General features: G+C 61.4%; 2 protein-coding genes across 2 annotated transcripts; both read right to left on the reverse strand.

Annotated features, from left to right (window-relative positions):
* Nucleotides 1-129: 129 nt before the first annotated feature.
* On the reverse strand, nucleotides 130-9,154 carry CLK3 (CDC like kinase 3). Its single transcript, XM_066196557.1, has 13 exons — nucleotides 9,062-9,154; nucleotides 8,695-8,843; nucleotides 6,307-6,514; nucleotides 4,331-4,424; nucleotides 3,995-4,061; nucleotides 3,018-3,134; nucleotides 2,566-2,732; nucleotides 2,354-2,448; nucleotides 1,864-1,993; nucleotides 1,571-1,653; nucleotides 1,149-1,228; nucleotides 971-1,061; nucleotides 130-552 (listed from the first exon to the last, which is right to left on the reverse strand). The coding sequence occupies exons 2-13, from the start codon at nucleotides 8,841-8,843 to the stop codon at nucleotides 367-369; spliced, it is 1,467 nt and encodes a 488-aa protein (XP_066052654.1). The 5' UTR covers nucleotides 9,062-9,154; the 3' UTR covers nucleotides 130-366.
* A 923-nt stretch (nucleotides 9,155-10,077) lies between these two features.
* On the reverse strand, nucleotides 10,078-13,469 carry LOC136297017 (synaptotagmin-7-like). Its single transcript, XM_066196607.1, has 5 exons — nucleotides 13,457-13,469; nucleotides 11,413-12,218; nucleotides 11,023-11,188; nucleotides 10,348-10,514; nucleotides 10,078-10,302 (listed from the first exon to the last, which is right to left on the reverse strand). Exons 1-5 carry the CDS (start codon nucleotides 13,467-13,469, stop codon nucleotides 10,078-10,080), a joined length of 1,377 nt encoding a protein of 458 aa, XP_066052704.1.
* Between the last annotated feature and the right edge of the window lie 395 nt (nucleotides 13,470-13,864).

Genomic DNA, 13,864 nt, shown 5'->3' on the forward strand with positions numbered 1-13,864 from the left:
CCTGCTGCCAGGGCAGGCACCGGGCCAGTCCCCCTCACTGATTCCAGGTGACATTTCACCATCTCCCTCTTCCTTTGCACAAGAGGCAAAGCTGGGCCAGCACAACCCTACACCCGCCTGCAAGGGAAGTATCAAACAATAAGAAACACTTTATTTTAACTTTACAACATATAAATAGACAAATCTGTGCTTTCCAACGGAGCTTTCCTTCCCCCTCCCCTCCCCAGGGTCCTTGTGGCAGTGCCCCAGCCCCTGTGGACTCGGGGAGGAGAGCAGAGCCGAGCTGCAGAGGCTGGCGGGATCTATGCCAAGGGATCCGTGCTGAGGGATCCATCCCGAAGGATCCATCCCGAGGGATCCATCCTGTCATCTGCTCAGGTCCCGGCTGGCGCCGCGCCCGCACAGCATCCGCTCCTCTGCCGAGAGGCCGGCAAAGAAGGGGTGCAGGAGAGCCTCGGAGAACGTGATCCGCTGCGAGGGGTCGAACTCCAGCATCCTCCTCATCAGGTCAAAGAGCTGCGCGTGCTCCAGGGAGTCGTGCAGCATGTACGTCTGCAGGGGACACGGGACACTCAGCCCAGGGCTTGGGCAAATCCCACATACAGCATCCCCAGAGCTGCCTCCCATCCCAAATACAGCATCCGTCCCCAGGGCTGCCTCCCAACCCAAATACAGCATCCCCCACTGCTCTGATACCCACAGGGACTTGCGAACCCTGAGGCCAAGGCTGCTTCTCATTCCAAATGCAGCATCCCCCACTTCCCAGAGATCCTCAGGGACTTAGGAACCCTGGGGCAGGGCTGCCTTCCATCCCAACTACAGCATTTCTCCCCTTCCCTAATCCCCATCCTGCCCTAACCAGACCAGGATCACTGCAGATGAGAGCTGGGGCTCCCTACCAAGCAGTTACAATGGGAATTCCCATCTCTGAGCCCCCCCAGCCCAACCCAGAGAAGGGAGCAGCACCTACCCGCAGGGGCTTGCAGTTCTCCTGGACATATCTGCCATCAGACGTGTTCTCATCCCACACCAGGTTGCCATTGTGGAAGTATTTCTGCTTCCTGCACAGGGAAGGTTGGGATCAGGCAGGGTGTCTCCCTCCCACGCAGGTGGTGGTGCCTGGGCTGAGCTCAGGACCAGGCTCTTACCGAGTTTTGTGGACCATGTGAGATGGGAGTGGCCCCAGGATCTTTTCCATCATGACAAGGTGCTCACGGTTCTCATGGGTCTGCAAAGGAGCAGAGCAGTGGTGGGTTAGTCAGAGCTTGGGGAGCTGGTGACAAAAGGTTTGTCACCTCTGCAGGGACAGGGGGAAAAAAGGATTCTACCACGTCCTATCCAACTTTTCATGTTTTGCTTATCCCTTTCTTCAGAGAACGGAAATAATCTAAACCCAGAAACGATCCAAACTCTGTCCTTCCAGCAAGACACTCCTTAAACCAGCCCTTTTCCAGGGCTCATTTTCACACTCAACTTCTCATTTTTAGTGCCTGATGTGTGTTTCCCCCCCCATTCACCTAATTCTGAGCCCTTCTGGACATGAAGGGTTCTCAGGGAACAAGAATCCTACCTGGAAGAGCGTGAAGCCACGGTAATACTCGAACAGAATGCAGCCAGTGCTCCAGACATCACACGGCTGTGCCCAGCCCAGCTCTGCAAAGAAAACCACATTAACTCCGTGCTCCCAACAAACCCCATCACATTTCTCCTTCTTGAAACCACAGGGATTCCACTCAGAGCTTGAAATTATCCGTCCAAGAGCTGGAGCGCTCTCAGGCTGGTTTCTCCTCTAGCCAGCATCACCCTGAGGCAGCTGCTCCCCTGTGCCCCACCCCGAGGCTCCCCAGAAGGTGCAGTTCTCACCCAGAATCACTTCTGGGGGCCGGTAGTGCCGGGTGGCCACGATGGTGGTGTGGTGCTCGTGGTCGAAGGTGGCGCTGCCGAAGTCGGCCACGCGGATGCTCGTGTTCCGGATGGATTTCTGCTCACAGCTCTGCAGGAAAAGCACAGGGCCAGGCTGTGAGGGGAGCCCCTGGTCTGCACCTCCTCACACGGACGGAGCTGTGGAGCTCCGAGGAGCCCCAGGAGTGCTGGTCTGCACCCCCTCACAGGGACAGAACTGTGGAGCACCAAGCTCTGAGCTCCACAGAGCAGTGTTACAGGATATCCCTGAACATTCCAGGTAGCCTTAAGGCTTTTGGAAGGCACAGCAGGGAGAAGAGGCTTGACTTCCAGTTTGTCCCCACTCCACAGGCTCTGAAGGCCTGGACAGAGCAGGGAAGATCCAATTTCTGCAGCGAGGGGAAGGCAGCCTATTCCTAATGCAGCCAGTGCTCCTTGGGACACAACTCACCTTGTTCTCGTTGTACAGAGTGTCAAAATCCGAGTTGACAAACAGGATGTTTTCTGGCTTGAGGTCAGTGTGAGTCAGCTGGTTGTCGTGTAGAACTGCGCAGAGGGAGGAGAGAAAAAAAAACCTCTCTAAGAACCAGAGAGAAGCACCTGCACATCTTTGCCCAGCTCAGTGCCAGGGCAGCCCCTCCCAGCCCGTTTGGGGTCACTCACATCTCAGGGCATGGCACAGCTGGTAGGCCATGTGCCGGATCTGCGGCAGGGGGTACGGCTGGAAGTTGTTCTCCTTCAGGAACTCGAAGGTGTTCTTGCCCAGGAGCTCAAAGGCAATGCACATGTGGCCGTGGAAGTTGAACCAGTCCGACATCAGGACGCACAGGCTGTGCAGGGAGAGAGGCAGGGGTTAAGCACCCTCCAGGAATGCCCAGGACAGCCATTCTGGTGGTCCTGGCCACTTCAGGAGTGGCTGGTGAGCAGAGCTCCGTGCCAGCTGGCTCAGGAGCACAGCAACCCAGGGAGATGCTTCCTGCTTTGCTCAACCACCTTTGGAAAGAGCTCCCCACTTCCTGTGGGACAAGACAGCAGAGGAATGGGGCCAGTTTCCCCTCACCACATCCTCAGCCCCGCGTTGCTTTGTGTGCAAGGATGTGGCACTGGGAACTTACAACTTGTTCTCCTTGTCCTTCTCTTTGATTTTCTTCAGGACGTTGATTTCCAGCCTGGCAGCCTCTCGGTATTTCCCGACGTTCTTTATGATTTTCAGTGCCACCTGTGATTTGCCCCTGGAAGGGAGGAGACACAAGGATGGAGCCAGGGAAAACAGCTGTGTGCTGAGCCCACGGGGAGATGCACACGCCGTTACTCCAGGCATCATCTGTCCTAACAAAGCTCTGCCAGCCGTTGGTGCAGCTTGGGCAGTGGCTAACTGGCAGTGAAAGGTCACTGCCGGGTGTCACTCCCAGGGGACGCTCCTGACACAGCAGTCCCTCAGCTCTCCGTGACTCCAGGGCCACCTCCCCTCTCCAGCCACACCAGAGATCCCCAGGGAGGCAGGAGAGCCCTGCAGCAAACTGAGCCCAGGGCTCGGGGCCAGACAAGAGGTCAGAAGGGCACAGGGGTCAAATGTAACCACGGGGGAGGTGAAAGGAGAGAATGGAGAAGTGGCCTGGCAGATTAGGAGGTCACAGGGGCCACCCCTCAGCAGGAACTCACTGCAGCACAACCTTCCGTGGCTGGGGCTGGGAGGGTCAGGCTGGATATCAGGGAAAAGCTCTTCCCCCAGAGGGTGGCGTGTCCTGAGCAGGCTCCCCAGGGAATGGGCACAGCCCCAAGCTCCAGGATAACGCTCTCAGGGATGCACAGGGTGGGATTGCTGGAGTGCAGGGCCAGGAGCTGCACTTGCATGATTCGTGTGGCTCCCTCCCAGCTCAGCATATTGCACGATTCTCTTCTATGACCCCCTGCTTCCCTTAACACACCGGCCTGGAAATTCAGGAGCGGGCTGAGGTCTGAGCCAGGCCCTTTCCCCTTGCTCTGAGGAAAGCAGTGACACTGGAAGGTGACAAACTGGGTCCCGTGGAGCCCAGGTGGAACTGCCACGCCTCGTGAGGCTCGAGGGACAGATGCAGGGAGAGGTGCCCACCTGGCGTGGTCCACGCACTCCACCACCTTCCCAAAAGTGCCTTCGCCAAGGCTGCCGACGATCTCGTCTAGGAGAGAAAACAGGGGCGGGTGTGAGCCCGGGGGGGCTCGGCCAGAGCTGGGCTCCTGCCACTGCACACCAACAAAACGTCCAAGCAAACAAAAGAACTGTCTCTCACTGCTACTCTCTTTAAAACTCAAGTGTCTACTACGCCCTGCCTCAGGCAAGTTACTGGCCAGTAAATAAAACACCAGAGACCCCTCCAGTACAGGACGAGAGATCTGGGCTAACCCGGGGGTAAAAGTAGAGGTAAAGTTTTACGAAAGGTGGCTGTACATCGCTCTTGAAGCCAATCGCCGATCCTGCACACCAGGTGACCTTCCTTGTCATCTTCCACGCTCCTGCTGCGCTTACTGCTCTGTTGGCTTCTCTGCACTCACCGCCCCCCGGGACGGCAATCAGAGCGGTCATTCAAAGGTTGGAGAGACGACGGGGCCGCCGGTGGGTGGATTTTCCAGATCCCAGCATTTCATAAGGCACACAGCATATATAACGATAGGGATATTGCAAGGGACACGTCAAGACACAAAACTAACTTCAAAACAGAAAAGTCATCAACAGCTACAGGTACGGCAAGAAAACTTCTCTCATTAGCTACGGCCTCTGGGGCAGGGAAACGCCCCGCTCTTCCAGGGTGGGAAGCTGCAGTGGGAATCCTCTGTTCCCCGCGGAGGATGCTGCCAGAGGCACGGGAGAGGAGGAGGCCTCAGCCAGCAGAACATCACCTCTCCACTGGCAAGCGCTCGGCTTGGACAGGCTGCCCAGTAGAAGCCACAGTAGCAGGTTTTTCCCTCTGTGCCTCCTGCTCTTTGTGCCTCGGGAAAGGCAGCTCCAGCTGCCTGGAGCCAGTCCTGCCCTGGCTGGGAACCAGCCCTTCCCCTCCTGAAGGGGAACTTTCTGCCACGCCGATCCTAAATCCACGTGCCCAGCTGGCTGTTCACAGACCCGCTGGGGCACATCGGCCTTTTTCAAACTGGGAGAGCTTTAGGAACAGGACAGGTAAATCAATCCCCAGGCAAGGTCTGAGGTGACGTTCACCCCCTGCTACTGGCAAGCTTCTACTGGAAAACCAGCCCAACGTTCCTGCAAGGACCCGGGGTCCACAAAGCGAGCCGCCCTAATTCCTCACCTTGTTCTAGTCTGCTTTCAAAATAGTTACAATCCCTGCAGCCAAAGGAATCCACGGAAACCTTGACATTTCCACGCCTGAGCTTCTAGCAGGCTGCTCTTCTGTGCCCCTCGGCCCCCCCAGCAGCTCCAAAATAATGAGCTAAGATCAAAACTCCCCAAAAAATCAGCTGAAACAGAGGAGAAGGTGGAAGGAGAGCTGGGCCAGCTGCGAGGTGTCAGAGGACAGAGCTCCTGCCAGCCCAGCCCCGTGTGGCGTCACCACCGCTCACCCCCTGCGCTCCCAGCACAGCCCTGGCTCCCTCAGCACCGAAATCCCAGAGTGGGCTGGACAGGAACCGAAAGGAGGAGCTCAGAAGCTCCCAGTCGTGCAGATTATCCAGCTGCCAGGATCGGAGCCGGCCACTCAGCTGTGCTAACACTTCAGGTGGGAGGGGAGTGTTCCTCACAGGAGGCAAGAGCTGAAGTGCTCGCTCTGACACCTCACACCACTTCCAGGGCATTCCTGGGACCAGCCCCCCCCCCCCAGCTCCAAACATTCCTGGTTAATCCTTGGAAGGAAGGCTACGTTTCAGGGTGCAGCTTGCAAGAAGCTGAAATCCAAGTGGGGACGGGCAAAGAGGACACACGTGTACCCTCGGAAGGTGGGACTCTCTCTGAGAGCTAAGAGGGCTCCGGAGAGCCGGGCTGACTGATCCCACCTGGAAGGGGATCAGGGCAGGAAGCCAAACCAAGGAATGCTGCGCGCCAAACCCCCCAGAAGCAGCAGCAGCCGCAGGCAGAAGCGAGTCCCTGGCCACGGATAAAGTGGAGCCGTACGGATCCCTGGGAGCAGGGCTGGCCCCGGGCCAAGGCTCTCCCTCGTCAGCATCACGTGAGTGCCACTGGAAGCTCTCCCTGATCCCTTTCCCGGCCCTAAAGAACACAGCTTAGTTCCCTCACGGATTAAGGCCACAAGGCCTGGCAAAACCCAACAGCTACGGACGCTCCCCGCTGAGCACGACACAGATTCGGGACTTCACAACAAACACAGAAAACGGGGTTCGAGGTACTCACCCAGAGCGCTCGGAGCTGGAAGGAGGCAAGAACAGTTAAACCCTGAGCTCGCTGTGGATGCTACTCACCGAGGAGGCACTGCTACAAGACCTGCTCCTGCGTCTCCGGCAGTGGTGCTGGTATCTCTTGGGCCGGTGCTGCTCCCTGCCCCGGGAGCGCCGCCAGTTGCGCGGGCGTGCCGGGTAGTATTCCTCCCCGAAGGACGGGCTGCGCTCCTCGAACCTGTAGGCATCGCTGTCCCGGCGGCAGCGGCGCTGGTAAGGCATCCTCTCATGGCTGCGGCACAAAAACGACGTCCTTAAAGCCTGCCGGGGCCCGGAGCCACGGGGTTTGGGAATGCTGGAACTGAGCTGAAGCTGAGTCACGGAACCGCAATTTCAGGACTCCAGAATTGTCAAGGCCCAACTCCTGAGTGGGAGACCCCAAATAATCCCACCCTGTTCGGGGCCTGGTTCGTCCTCTGGGGAAAAGCACCTTTTCCTAAAGGCCACCCCAACGGCCCTGGCACAGCTCCCTGCTGTTCCCCCCGTCACCCGTCACCACAGAGAAATCCTCCTGCTCCCGCTCCCCTGTGGCAGGAGCCGCAAATCTTTCCGCACCTCAGACTCTGGCCACGGAGGAGAAGTTCAGGAGAGAAAACAGTGAGCCATTCCCACATTCTAGGAGCTGGGGGAAACCACCCTGAGAGCTCCAGCTGGGCTGCCTGCCTTGGTGTGGACTCCCATCCCAAGGTCAGGCTGGACGGGGCTTGGAGCACCCTGGGATAGTGGAAGGTGTCTCTGCCTGTGGCACTGGATGAGCTTTAAGGTCCCTTCCAACCCCACAACACTCCATGATTCACCTGAGCCACCTGTGCCACCGCACTCAGGTGTTTGTCACCGTTCCTCCTCCCTCGGGAAGGTGTCTCATTAGTCCTTAACCAAACGAGGGGCAGCAGCAGGGCTCTGGCTGTCACCCCAGGGGGACAGGAGGTCCCAGGGCACCAAGCCCTCCGTGTGCACACACAGAGCAGCTCCACGGATCAGCAAGAGCCAGAAGGAAAATCTGTCGCCAAGCTCCCGCCCTTGGAGCAACAACCTCCCAGGACACAATGGCCAAACTCTGCATCAGGAAGAGCCAGGAGGCCTCAGGCCAAGCTCAGTTGTGTTGGTATTGACACACAGGTGTCACACACGACGTGTTGGGCACATCAGTGACAAGAGCCCTGCTTCTGCCCCCAAAACATGAGTGCCTTCCCCACTGGAGGCTTGCCTCACACCCCGTTGAGAAAGCAGCTGTGTTTGAGGTAGAAGATGTTGCAATGTGAAATCAAAGCAGCGCTTTGGCTTCCCTGTGATAACCCCGGGCACACTCTGGGCCAGGTCGATGCTGTCACCCAGCAACGGCTTCGCCAGCCAAGACCTTCAGCCTGGAAATGGGAATTTCTGCTGTTTGCACCTCTCTGCCCTGTCAACAACCAGCTCTGCTGCTGGCAGCTTAATGGGGCACTGGGGGGGGGGGAGTCATCCCAGAGTGGGTCAAAATTCCAGACTGTGCCAGGGCAGCTGTGGCTCTTGGTCACTGCTGAAGAACCCAAAACACAACCCCACAGCTCCGTCCAGCACTGACCCAGACACAGCTCGGGGTGCTTTAGATAGACATGGGAAGCAGAAATAATGACCTGAATGATTCCAGCACTCAGGTCTCCTCAAAGAGGCTGAGACTGAAGGGACAAGGTTGCTTTCACCCAACAAAAGCCTGCTTTCATCCAAATCTGTTCCAAATTACCCATCAGGAAAACAAAACAAAACAAAACGGGAAAGCCCGTTGTGTTCGCCAGCTCTATTTCACAATCCACCTCCTTCAAGTAAACAAAAGCCAGGCTGGAGAGAGAAATTAATCTGAAGAGCATTTCAGGAATTTAAAGATGAGCTCAGCTCCTGTCTGGCTGCACCTGCCCAGTACAACCAGTGGAACCACAGCAGCCCCAGCACCACCAGCCCACAGGGCTCCAGCCTCTGTTCCAGAACCCTCCTCTTATCAGAGGCCTCATCCCGCTTCCAGCACCTAATTGTCCCTGTGGAAACGCTGAACAAAGAGAGGATCAAAGGTAAAATCCCGAAGCAAAGCAGGAGAGATCAGTTAGCGGGTGGATCCTTTAGCTGGGATCCTTTCTGAGGCCAGGGAGGAGCGTGGTTGCTTTAAATCTGATTTTAATCCTGTCAGAGAGAAGCGAGCTGTCAGGAAAGACTTTAATGCCTCCGCGGCATGGAAACGTGATTCCAGGGCAGGCTGTTCCTTCATTAACACGACAGGGAAAGCGTGGCAGGGAAAGCGTGCACACACACACACACACTCACACAAGTAAGCCCTTCACTTCCATCCCCGGGATTTAAGGGTTTAAAGCTGCCCTGCAGCCAGGAGCCGAGCTCAGCACGGGGGTTTTTAGGGGCTAACGCTGCCCGCAGCGCTCTCACCTCCTGGACCGCGATCTCCGAGACAAGTCCCTGCGGGGCGGGTACCGCAGCCTGCCCTCGTACTCCCTGCTCCGCGACCGCCGCCGCTTCCACCGGTGCCCCAGCTCGCCGTCCTGCTCCGGGGACCGGAACCTCCTGCAGTGATGCATCTGCGGGGACAAGAGCACGGCGGGGCTCAGAGCCCCGGCCCCGGCCCGGCTCGCCCCGCCCGGGGCCCGGCGCTGCCGGAGCGCTGTGCCCGCGGGGCCGGGGAGTCGCGGGGCTGTTACCGGCGAACCGGCCCGTTCCGCCCCCGCCACCCTCGTGTCCTCGCCCTGTCCCCCTCCTCGTCCCCTGGCGTGTCCCCGCCGCGTCCCCCCGGCCTCACCGCCGCCACTGCGGCCGCGCTCGGCGGGTGCGGCCCGGCCCGGCCCGGCCCCTGCGGCCCCGCAGCGCCGCCGCTTCCGCTTCCCGGCCGGGGTTAAACCCGCCCCGGAGGGACGGCACGGGCTGAACCCGCCTCAGAGGGACAGGCCCGGGTTAAACCCGCCTCAGAGGGACGGGCCGGGCTTAAACCCGCCTCAGAGGGACAGGCCCGGGTTAAACCTGCCTCAAAGGGACGGGCCGGGGTTAAACCCGCCTCAGAGGGACAGGCCCGGGTTAAACCCGCCCTGGAAGGACGGGCCGAGGCTAAACCAGGCTGAGAGGGACGGCACGGGGTTAAACTCGCCTCAGAGGGCCGGGCCGGGGCGGGACCGGGCTAAAGCCGCCCGAGAGGGCCGGGTCGGGGTTAAACTGGGTCTGGGAGGAGCGGTCGTAGCGCTGTGGGCGCTCGCAGTCCGCGTCACCCTGTCCTTCCTCACCGCCGCCATCCTCGCCCTCAGCACGGCTCCCTCCCCGTGGTGACCCTCTCACGGTCTTCTTGTGGTGGCCCGTGGCCAGCAGAGACAGCTCCACACACGAGATCATTCCCAACCCCTTTATTTATTGATCAGGCACTCATTAGGGCCAGCGAACAATTAAAAATGCCGATGGCCCACCTTTATCCCCGGGTGACAGTGGCGTCACCACCACCCTCGTGGTGGAAAGGGCTGGAGATGCCACCACCGTGGTGGCCACAGGGATCCCAGCTGGGTGATTGTCCACGCGGCCCCTCCGCAGCCAAGATTGCAGGTGTGGACGTGGATGGAGCAGACGGAGCTCCTCTTCTCCCCCACAGGCTGAGACCACCTCAGATGGGCTCAGTCCCCTCCGGAGCCCTTCGGGATGGGCTGGTGCTGATCACCAGTGATCTCCAGCCCTGCAGAGGGAGCCTGGACTTCTCCCCCGACGCTGTGTGGGTGTCACCTCCCCTGGCCGCAGCTCGGAGCGCCCCTTGGCTCACTCCCAATCCCACTGGCAGGATCAGGGCGTGGGCACGGCGGGCTGGACGCGGTGCCAGCGCTCCGACTCCAGCGGTGCCCGGCCGCACATGTCCCTCCAGTGCTGCATCCCCGGCCCCACCTGGACACGGCCCAGCACGGAGCCGCGGGCACAGAGCCGAGCCTGGGGCAGCACAGGGGACACGGCTGGTGGCCTTCCCTCCTCCCCGCGGGAGCCGTCCCGCTCCAGAACCAGCTCCTGCGGGGGCTGAGCCTGCCGGGAGCAGGTCACCTCCTCAGCCGTTCACCTCACCTGCATGACAATGAACTCCAAGGCCAGCTCCTGCTGCTGGATGTCCCCGGCGGGGATGTTGAAGAGGAAGGGCGTGTTCCACACGGGGTTGTAGCCGCTGATGGACTTGGTCTCCTTGGTGTCGATGATGTGGCCGTCGTGGTGGAGGTGGACGATGACGTAGTGACCTGGGAATGGAGACGGAGCTCTGGAGAGATGGACGCACGCCAAGGAGGGAGACTGGCAGCTCCCAGGTGGTGCCTGGAGGGCTGCAGGACTCCCGTGGGGCGCTGTGGAGCTGTGGGAAGAGCACAGAGCTCCTGAGGTTTCACCTGCCGCTCCCTTCTGGAGAGCAGGGTCCTCCAAAGTCCTCAGCTCACATCCCTGCCCACATCCCAGAGAGCAGGGAGAGCCAGAGGTGACAACAGCCAGCAGGACAGAAAGCCACATGCTAATTCTGGACCATAAGTAAAGATATTTCAAGCACTTTGGGGCCATATTGGAGACACCTCGATCTGTATTACGCTCTCTGTGTTCATTTTCATCCAGTCATAGAATCACAGAATGGTTTGGGTTGGAAGGAGCCCCAAAGATCATCTCATTCCAACCCTCCCCCATGCTTGGAAGAGAGAAATTCGAGAGGGAGTAAGAGAATCTGCGAAGCAAAAGGAGGGGAAGCCGTTCCCTGGGCCCTACCTGGGGTGCCCGGCATGCGGGACCGCCGCCCCAGGGCCTCTGCCTTGCGCAGCAGCACCTTGATGCGCCCGGCCGCAGGCTGGTGCTGCAGCAGCAGCAGGAGCTGGCCCGCGGGCCTGGGGGCCGAGGAGAGGACGCTGCAGCTCAGGCCGTGGGCACTGCGGCGCTGGAACGGGAGGAGAGAGCAGGGGATGCCGTGAAACCTGCTCCGACCTCATTGTGTCTTTCCACCTCTGACCTCATCCAGCCCTTCCAGCCCTTGCATTGCCATGGACACACCACAGCATTCCTGGTGGTGCTTGGAGGAGGCTCTGCCCTTGCCCGTGGAGTTCCAGGGCTCTGAGATCAAGCCAAACTCAGCCCAAACACCGAAACTGGCACCGTGCTGACCTTGCTGAGCTTGGTTTTGGTGCTCGCCAGCTCCCAGGAGTAGCTGGAGGGAGCGCGGGGGTCCCAGGAGGCCTCGGCGCAGGGGAACAGGACCTCGCCCACGAAGGAATCCTGGAGGCTCCGCGACCTGGCGTAGACAGCAAAGCGCAGCGTGCAGCTGCCCAGCTCCTCGGGGCCGTACGGGCCGAAGCGGCACCGGCTCGGCTCCCGGCGGGCGGGTCGGAGGCTCCTGCGGCGCACGGGCCCGCGGCGGGACAGCGGCAGCCGCGGCAGCAGGGACACCTTGACGCGGGAGCCGCGGTGACCCTGGGGCAGGTGCGAGACGCCGAGGATGGTGACGGTGAGGGTGGCCTCGGGCAGGGAGTAGCGCAGCTCGCAGTGGAGCCGGGGACGCTGCCCGGAGCGCGGTGGGGACCCCGGGCCGGCGGGGAGCAGCGGGCTCTGCTCCTTGCTGAGGAGTTGGGTGCCGGCGATGGTGCAGCGGCGCTGCCACAGCCCCGCCGGCTGCGGGAGGAAGAGGAGGGTGGGCAGGCACTCTCTGCCGTGCGGCGAGCCCCCGCGGGATGCCGGCGATACCGGGGAAATCTCCTCTGCCCGGACACCCAGCGCCTCCGCTGTCAGCTCCTCGCGGCGCTGCTGGACGAGCACCGGCACCGTGGCCGCGGGCAGAGCCGCCCCCAGCTCCACTCGCTGCCGGCCCAGGGGGCGACCCGGGCGCCGGCGGTGCCACCAGCACATGGCACAGCCCAGGAGGACGCCGAGGCAGAGGAGGGACAGCCCCGCGCCGAGGGAGAGCTGCAGGTGCGCTGGAGAGAGAGACGGGCACCGTTAGCGGGCGGATCTCCGCGGGGCTGTGCCAGCGCGGCTCTCCCCGGGTGCTGCTGGAGCGGCTGGGACGAGCTGGGTGCCCCCCGCTCCCGGAGCCCCTCCCCGCTCTTGGTAAATGGGATTGAGCTGGAACACCCCAAAGGCAGCAGGTGGGACAGGAGCCGGCGGCGCCGCGCCCGGGCAGCCTGACACGGGCTAAAGCAAACCCGGCCTCACCCCGGCGGTGATAAGGGCCGCGGAAAGCGGGCAGTTATCAGCGCCGCTGCCAGGCTGCCGCAGCTCGGGCACGATCGGGGCCGTGGTGGGGGCTCAGAGGGTGTGCAGGGGAGTGGGGGCACCTGCCAGGGGGGATTCGGGCTGGATTCAAAGCGGCAGCGGCCCCTGAGAGCTGAGACAATCCAAGCCCGGTCCCAAACGAGGGGAACCTCCTCCCTGAGCTGTGATGAGCTGAAATTGGTCCCCCCCTGCAGGGATTCCCGCAGGGTTTCAGGCTCCCTGTGCATCCCTGCACAGTGGGGGTTTAGGGAGCAGGGAAGCAGCTCCTGGATATGGGGATGAAGCTGCTTTAGCTCCTGGGTTTCAGAGGTGGCATCAGTGCTGGCAGAAAACCTCCCTGTGCCCAGAGCTGGCTTCGCTTCCAGCACTGGAGGGAGGGATTAAGGAGAACAGAGCCGGGACGAAGCCGTGCCAGGGCCTGAGCCAGGTCCCGTGAAGGGATGGGGATGTTGGAAGGAGAAAAGCAGGCATTGTCTCACCCCGCGGGGCCGGGCCTCCCTGCCCAGGTGCCTTAATCCGCACCGGGCTCTCCGCAGCCCTTTGTTGTTTGTTCGGGAGCCAGGTCGTGGGTGGGATGAACTCAATGGCGGCATTTAGGCAGGGATGGAGGGGAGGGGAATTGCCCTCCAGGGATTATATTCCAGCCCAAACAGCGCCTGCCGATGCCCGCGGCCATCCAGCTCCGGGAGAGCGATTGGGAGGGCCGGAGCGCGTCCAGCCCGGGCGCACGGACACACGGGGACCTGCAGGGCTGGCAATGTGCACACCGGACCTTTGGGATGCCCGCTGCGGGGTGCGGGGCTGGAGGATCCCGGGAGGGCCCAGCTCCACCGGGCAGGGCCTGCAGGGCTTGGGGCGAGCACCGCGGAGCCGCTTCTCTGCCGAGCCCGCGTGTCCGAGCACCTCTCCGGGGACAAACACCGCAGGAGCCCCGCCTTACCTGCTCCCGGCATCGCCAGGGCCCGGGGAGTCCTTGAGCCGCCCCAGCCGCGCTCCCAAGGGGAAAAGCCGGAGCTGGGAGAACCGGAGGCAGGAGGGGTGGGCAGGACGGCGGGGGAGGTGGGGGCAGAGGCTGGGATAGGCTGGGAGCGGAGCCCGGCTGCTCTCCCCGCCTGGGGAGCTCACCTGCAGCCGGGGCGTGAGGGAAAGGCACAGGTTCTGGTTCCGCGGAGAGGATGAGGAAGGTCGAGGGCTCCATCCCCTCCCCGGCACCCGGCCAAGGCAAATGCGGGCACGGGGCATCGGCGGGGCTGGTTCGGGAAGGACTGGGAACGGCTCCCCGGCCGCCGCCGGACTGGTTCAATGACTGGAAAAACAGCGTCGGGCGCTGCGCAAACAGCCGAGCTGC

This window comes from Chamaea fasciata, unplaced genomic scaffold, assembly GCF_029207755.1.
Source record: "Chamaea fasciata isolate MVZ Bird 193981 ecotype frontalis unplaced genomic scaffold, bChaFas1.0.hap1 SCAF_14, whole genome shotgun sequence".
NCBI classification, from domain to species: Eukaryota; Metazoa; Chordata; class Aves; order Passeriformes; family Sylviidae; genus Chamaea; species Chamaea fasciata.

What these genes read in the sequence shown, in the direction of transcription:
- CLK3 (XM_066196557.1), bottom strand. Translation starts at nt 8,843, where the DNA reads ATGCATCACTGCAGGAGGTTCCGGTCCCCGGAGCAGGACGGCGAGCTG. An exon ending in AAGGACAAGGAGAACAAGTT is followed by an intron (nt 2,733 to 3,017) that starts GTAAGTTCCCAG and finishes CTCCCTGCACAG; the next exon opens with CCTGTGCGTCCTGATGTCGG. An exon ending in CACATGGTCCACAAAACTCG is followed by an intron (nt 1,062 to 1,148) that starts GTAAGAGCCTGG and finishes TTCCCTGTGCAG; the next exon opens with GAAGCAGAAATACTTCCACA.
- LOC136297017 (XM_066196607.1), bottom strand. An exon ending in CCAAAACCAAGCTCAGCAAG is followed by an intron (nt 11,189 to 11,412) that starts GTCAGCACGGTG and finishes CTCCCGTTCCAG; the next exon opens with CGCCGCAGTGCCCACGGCCT. An exon ending in TGGAGTTCATTGTCATGCAG is followed by an intron (nt 10,303 to 10,347) that starts GTGAGGTGAACG and finishes CGGCAGGCTCAG; the next exon opens with CCCCCGCAGGAGCTGGTTCT.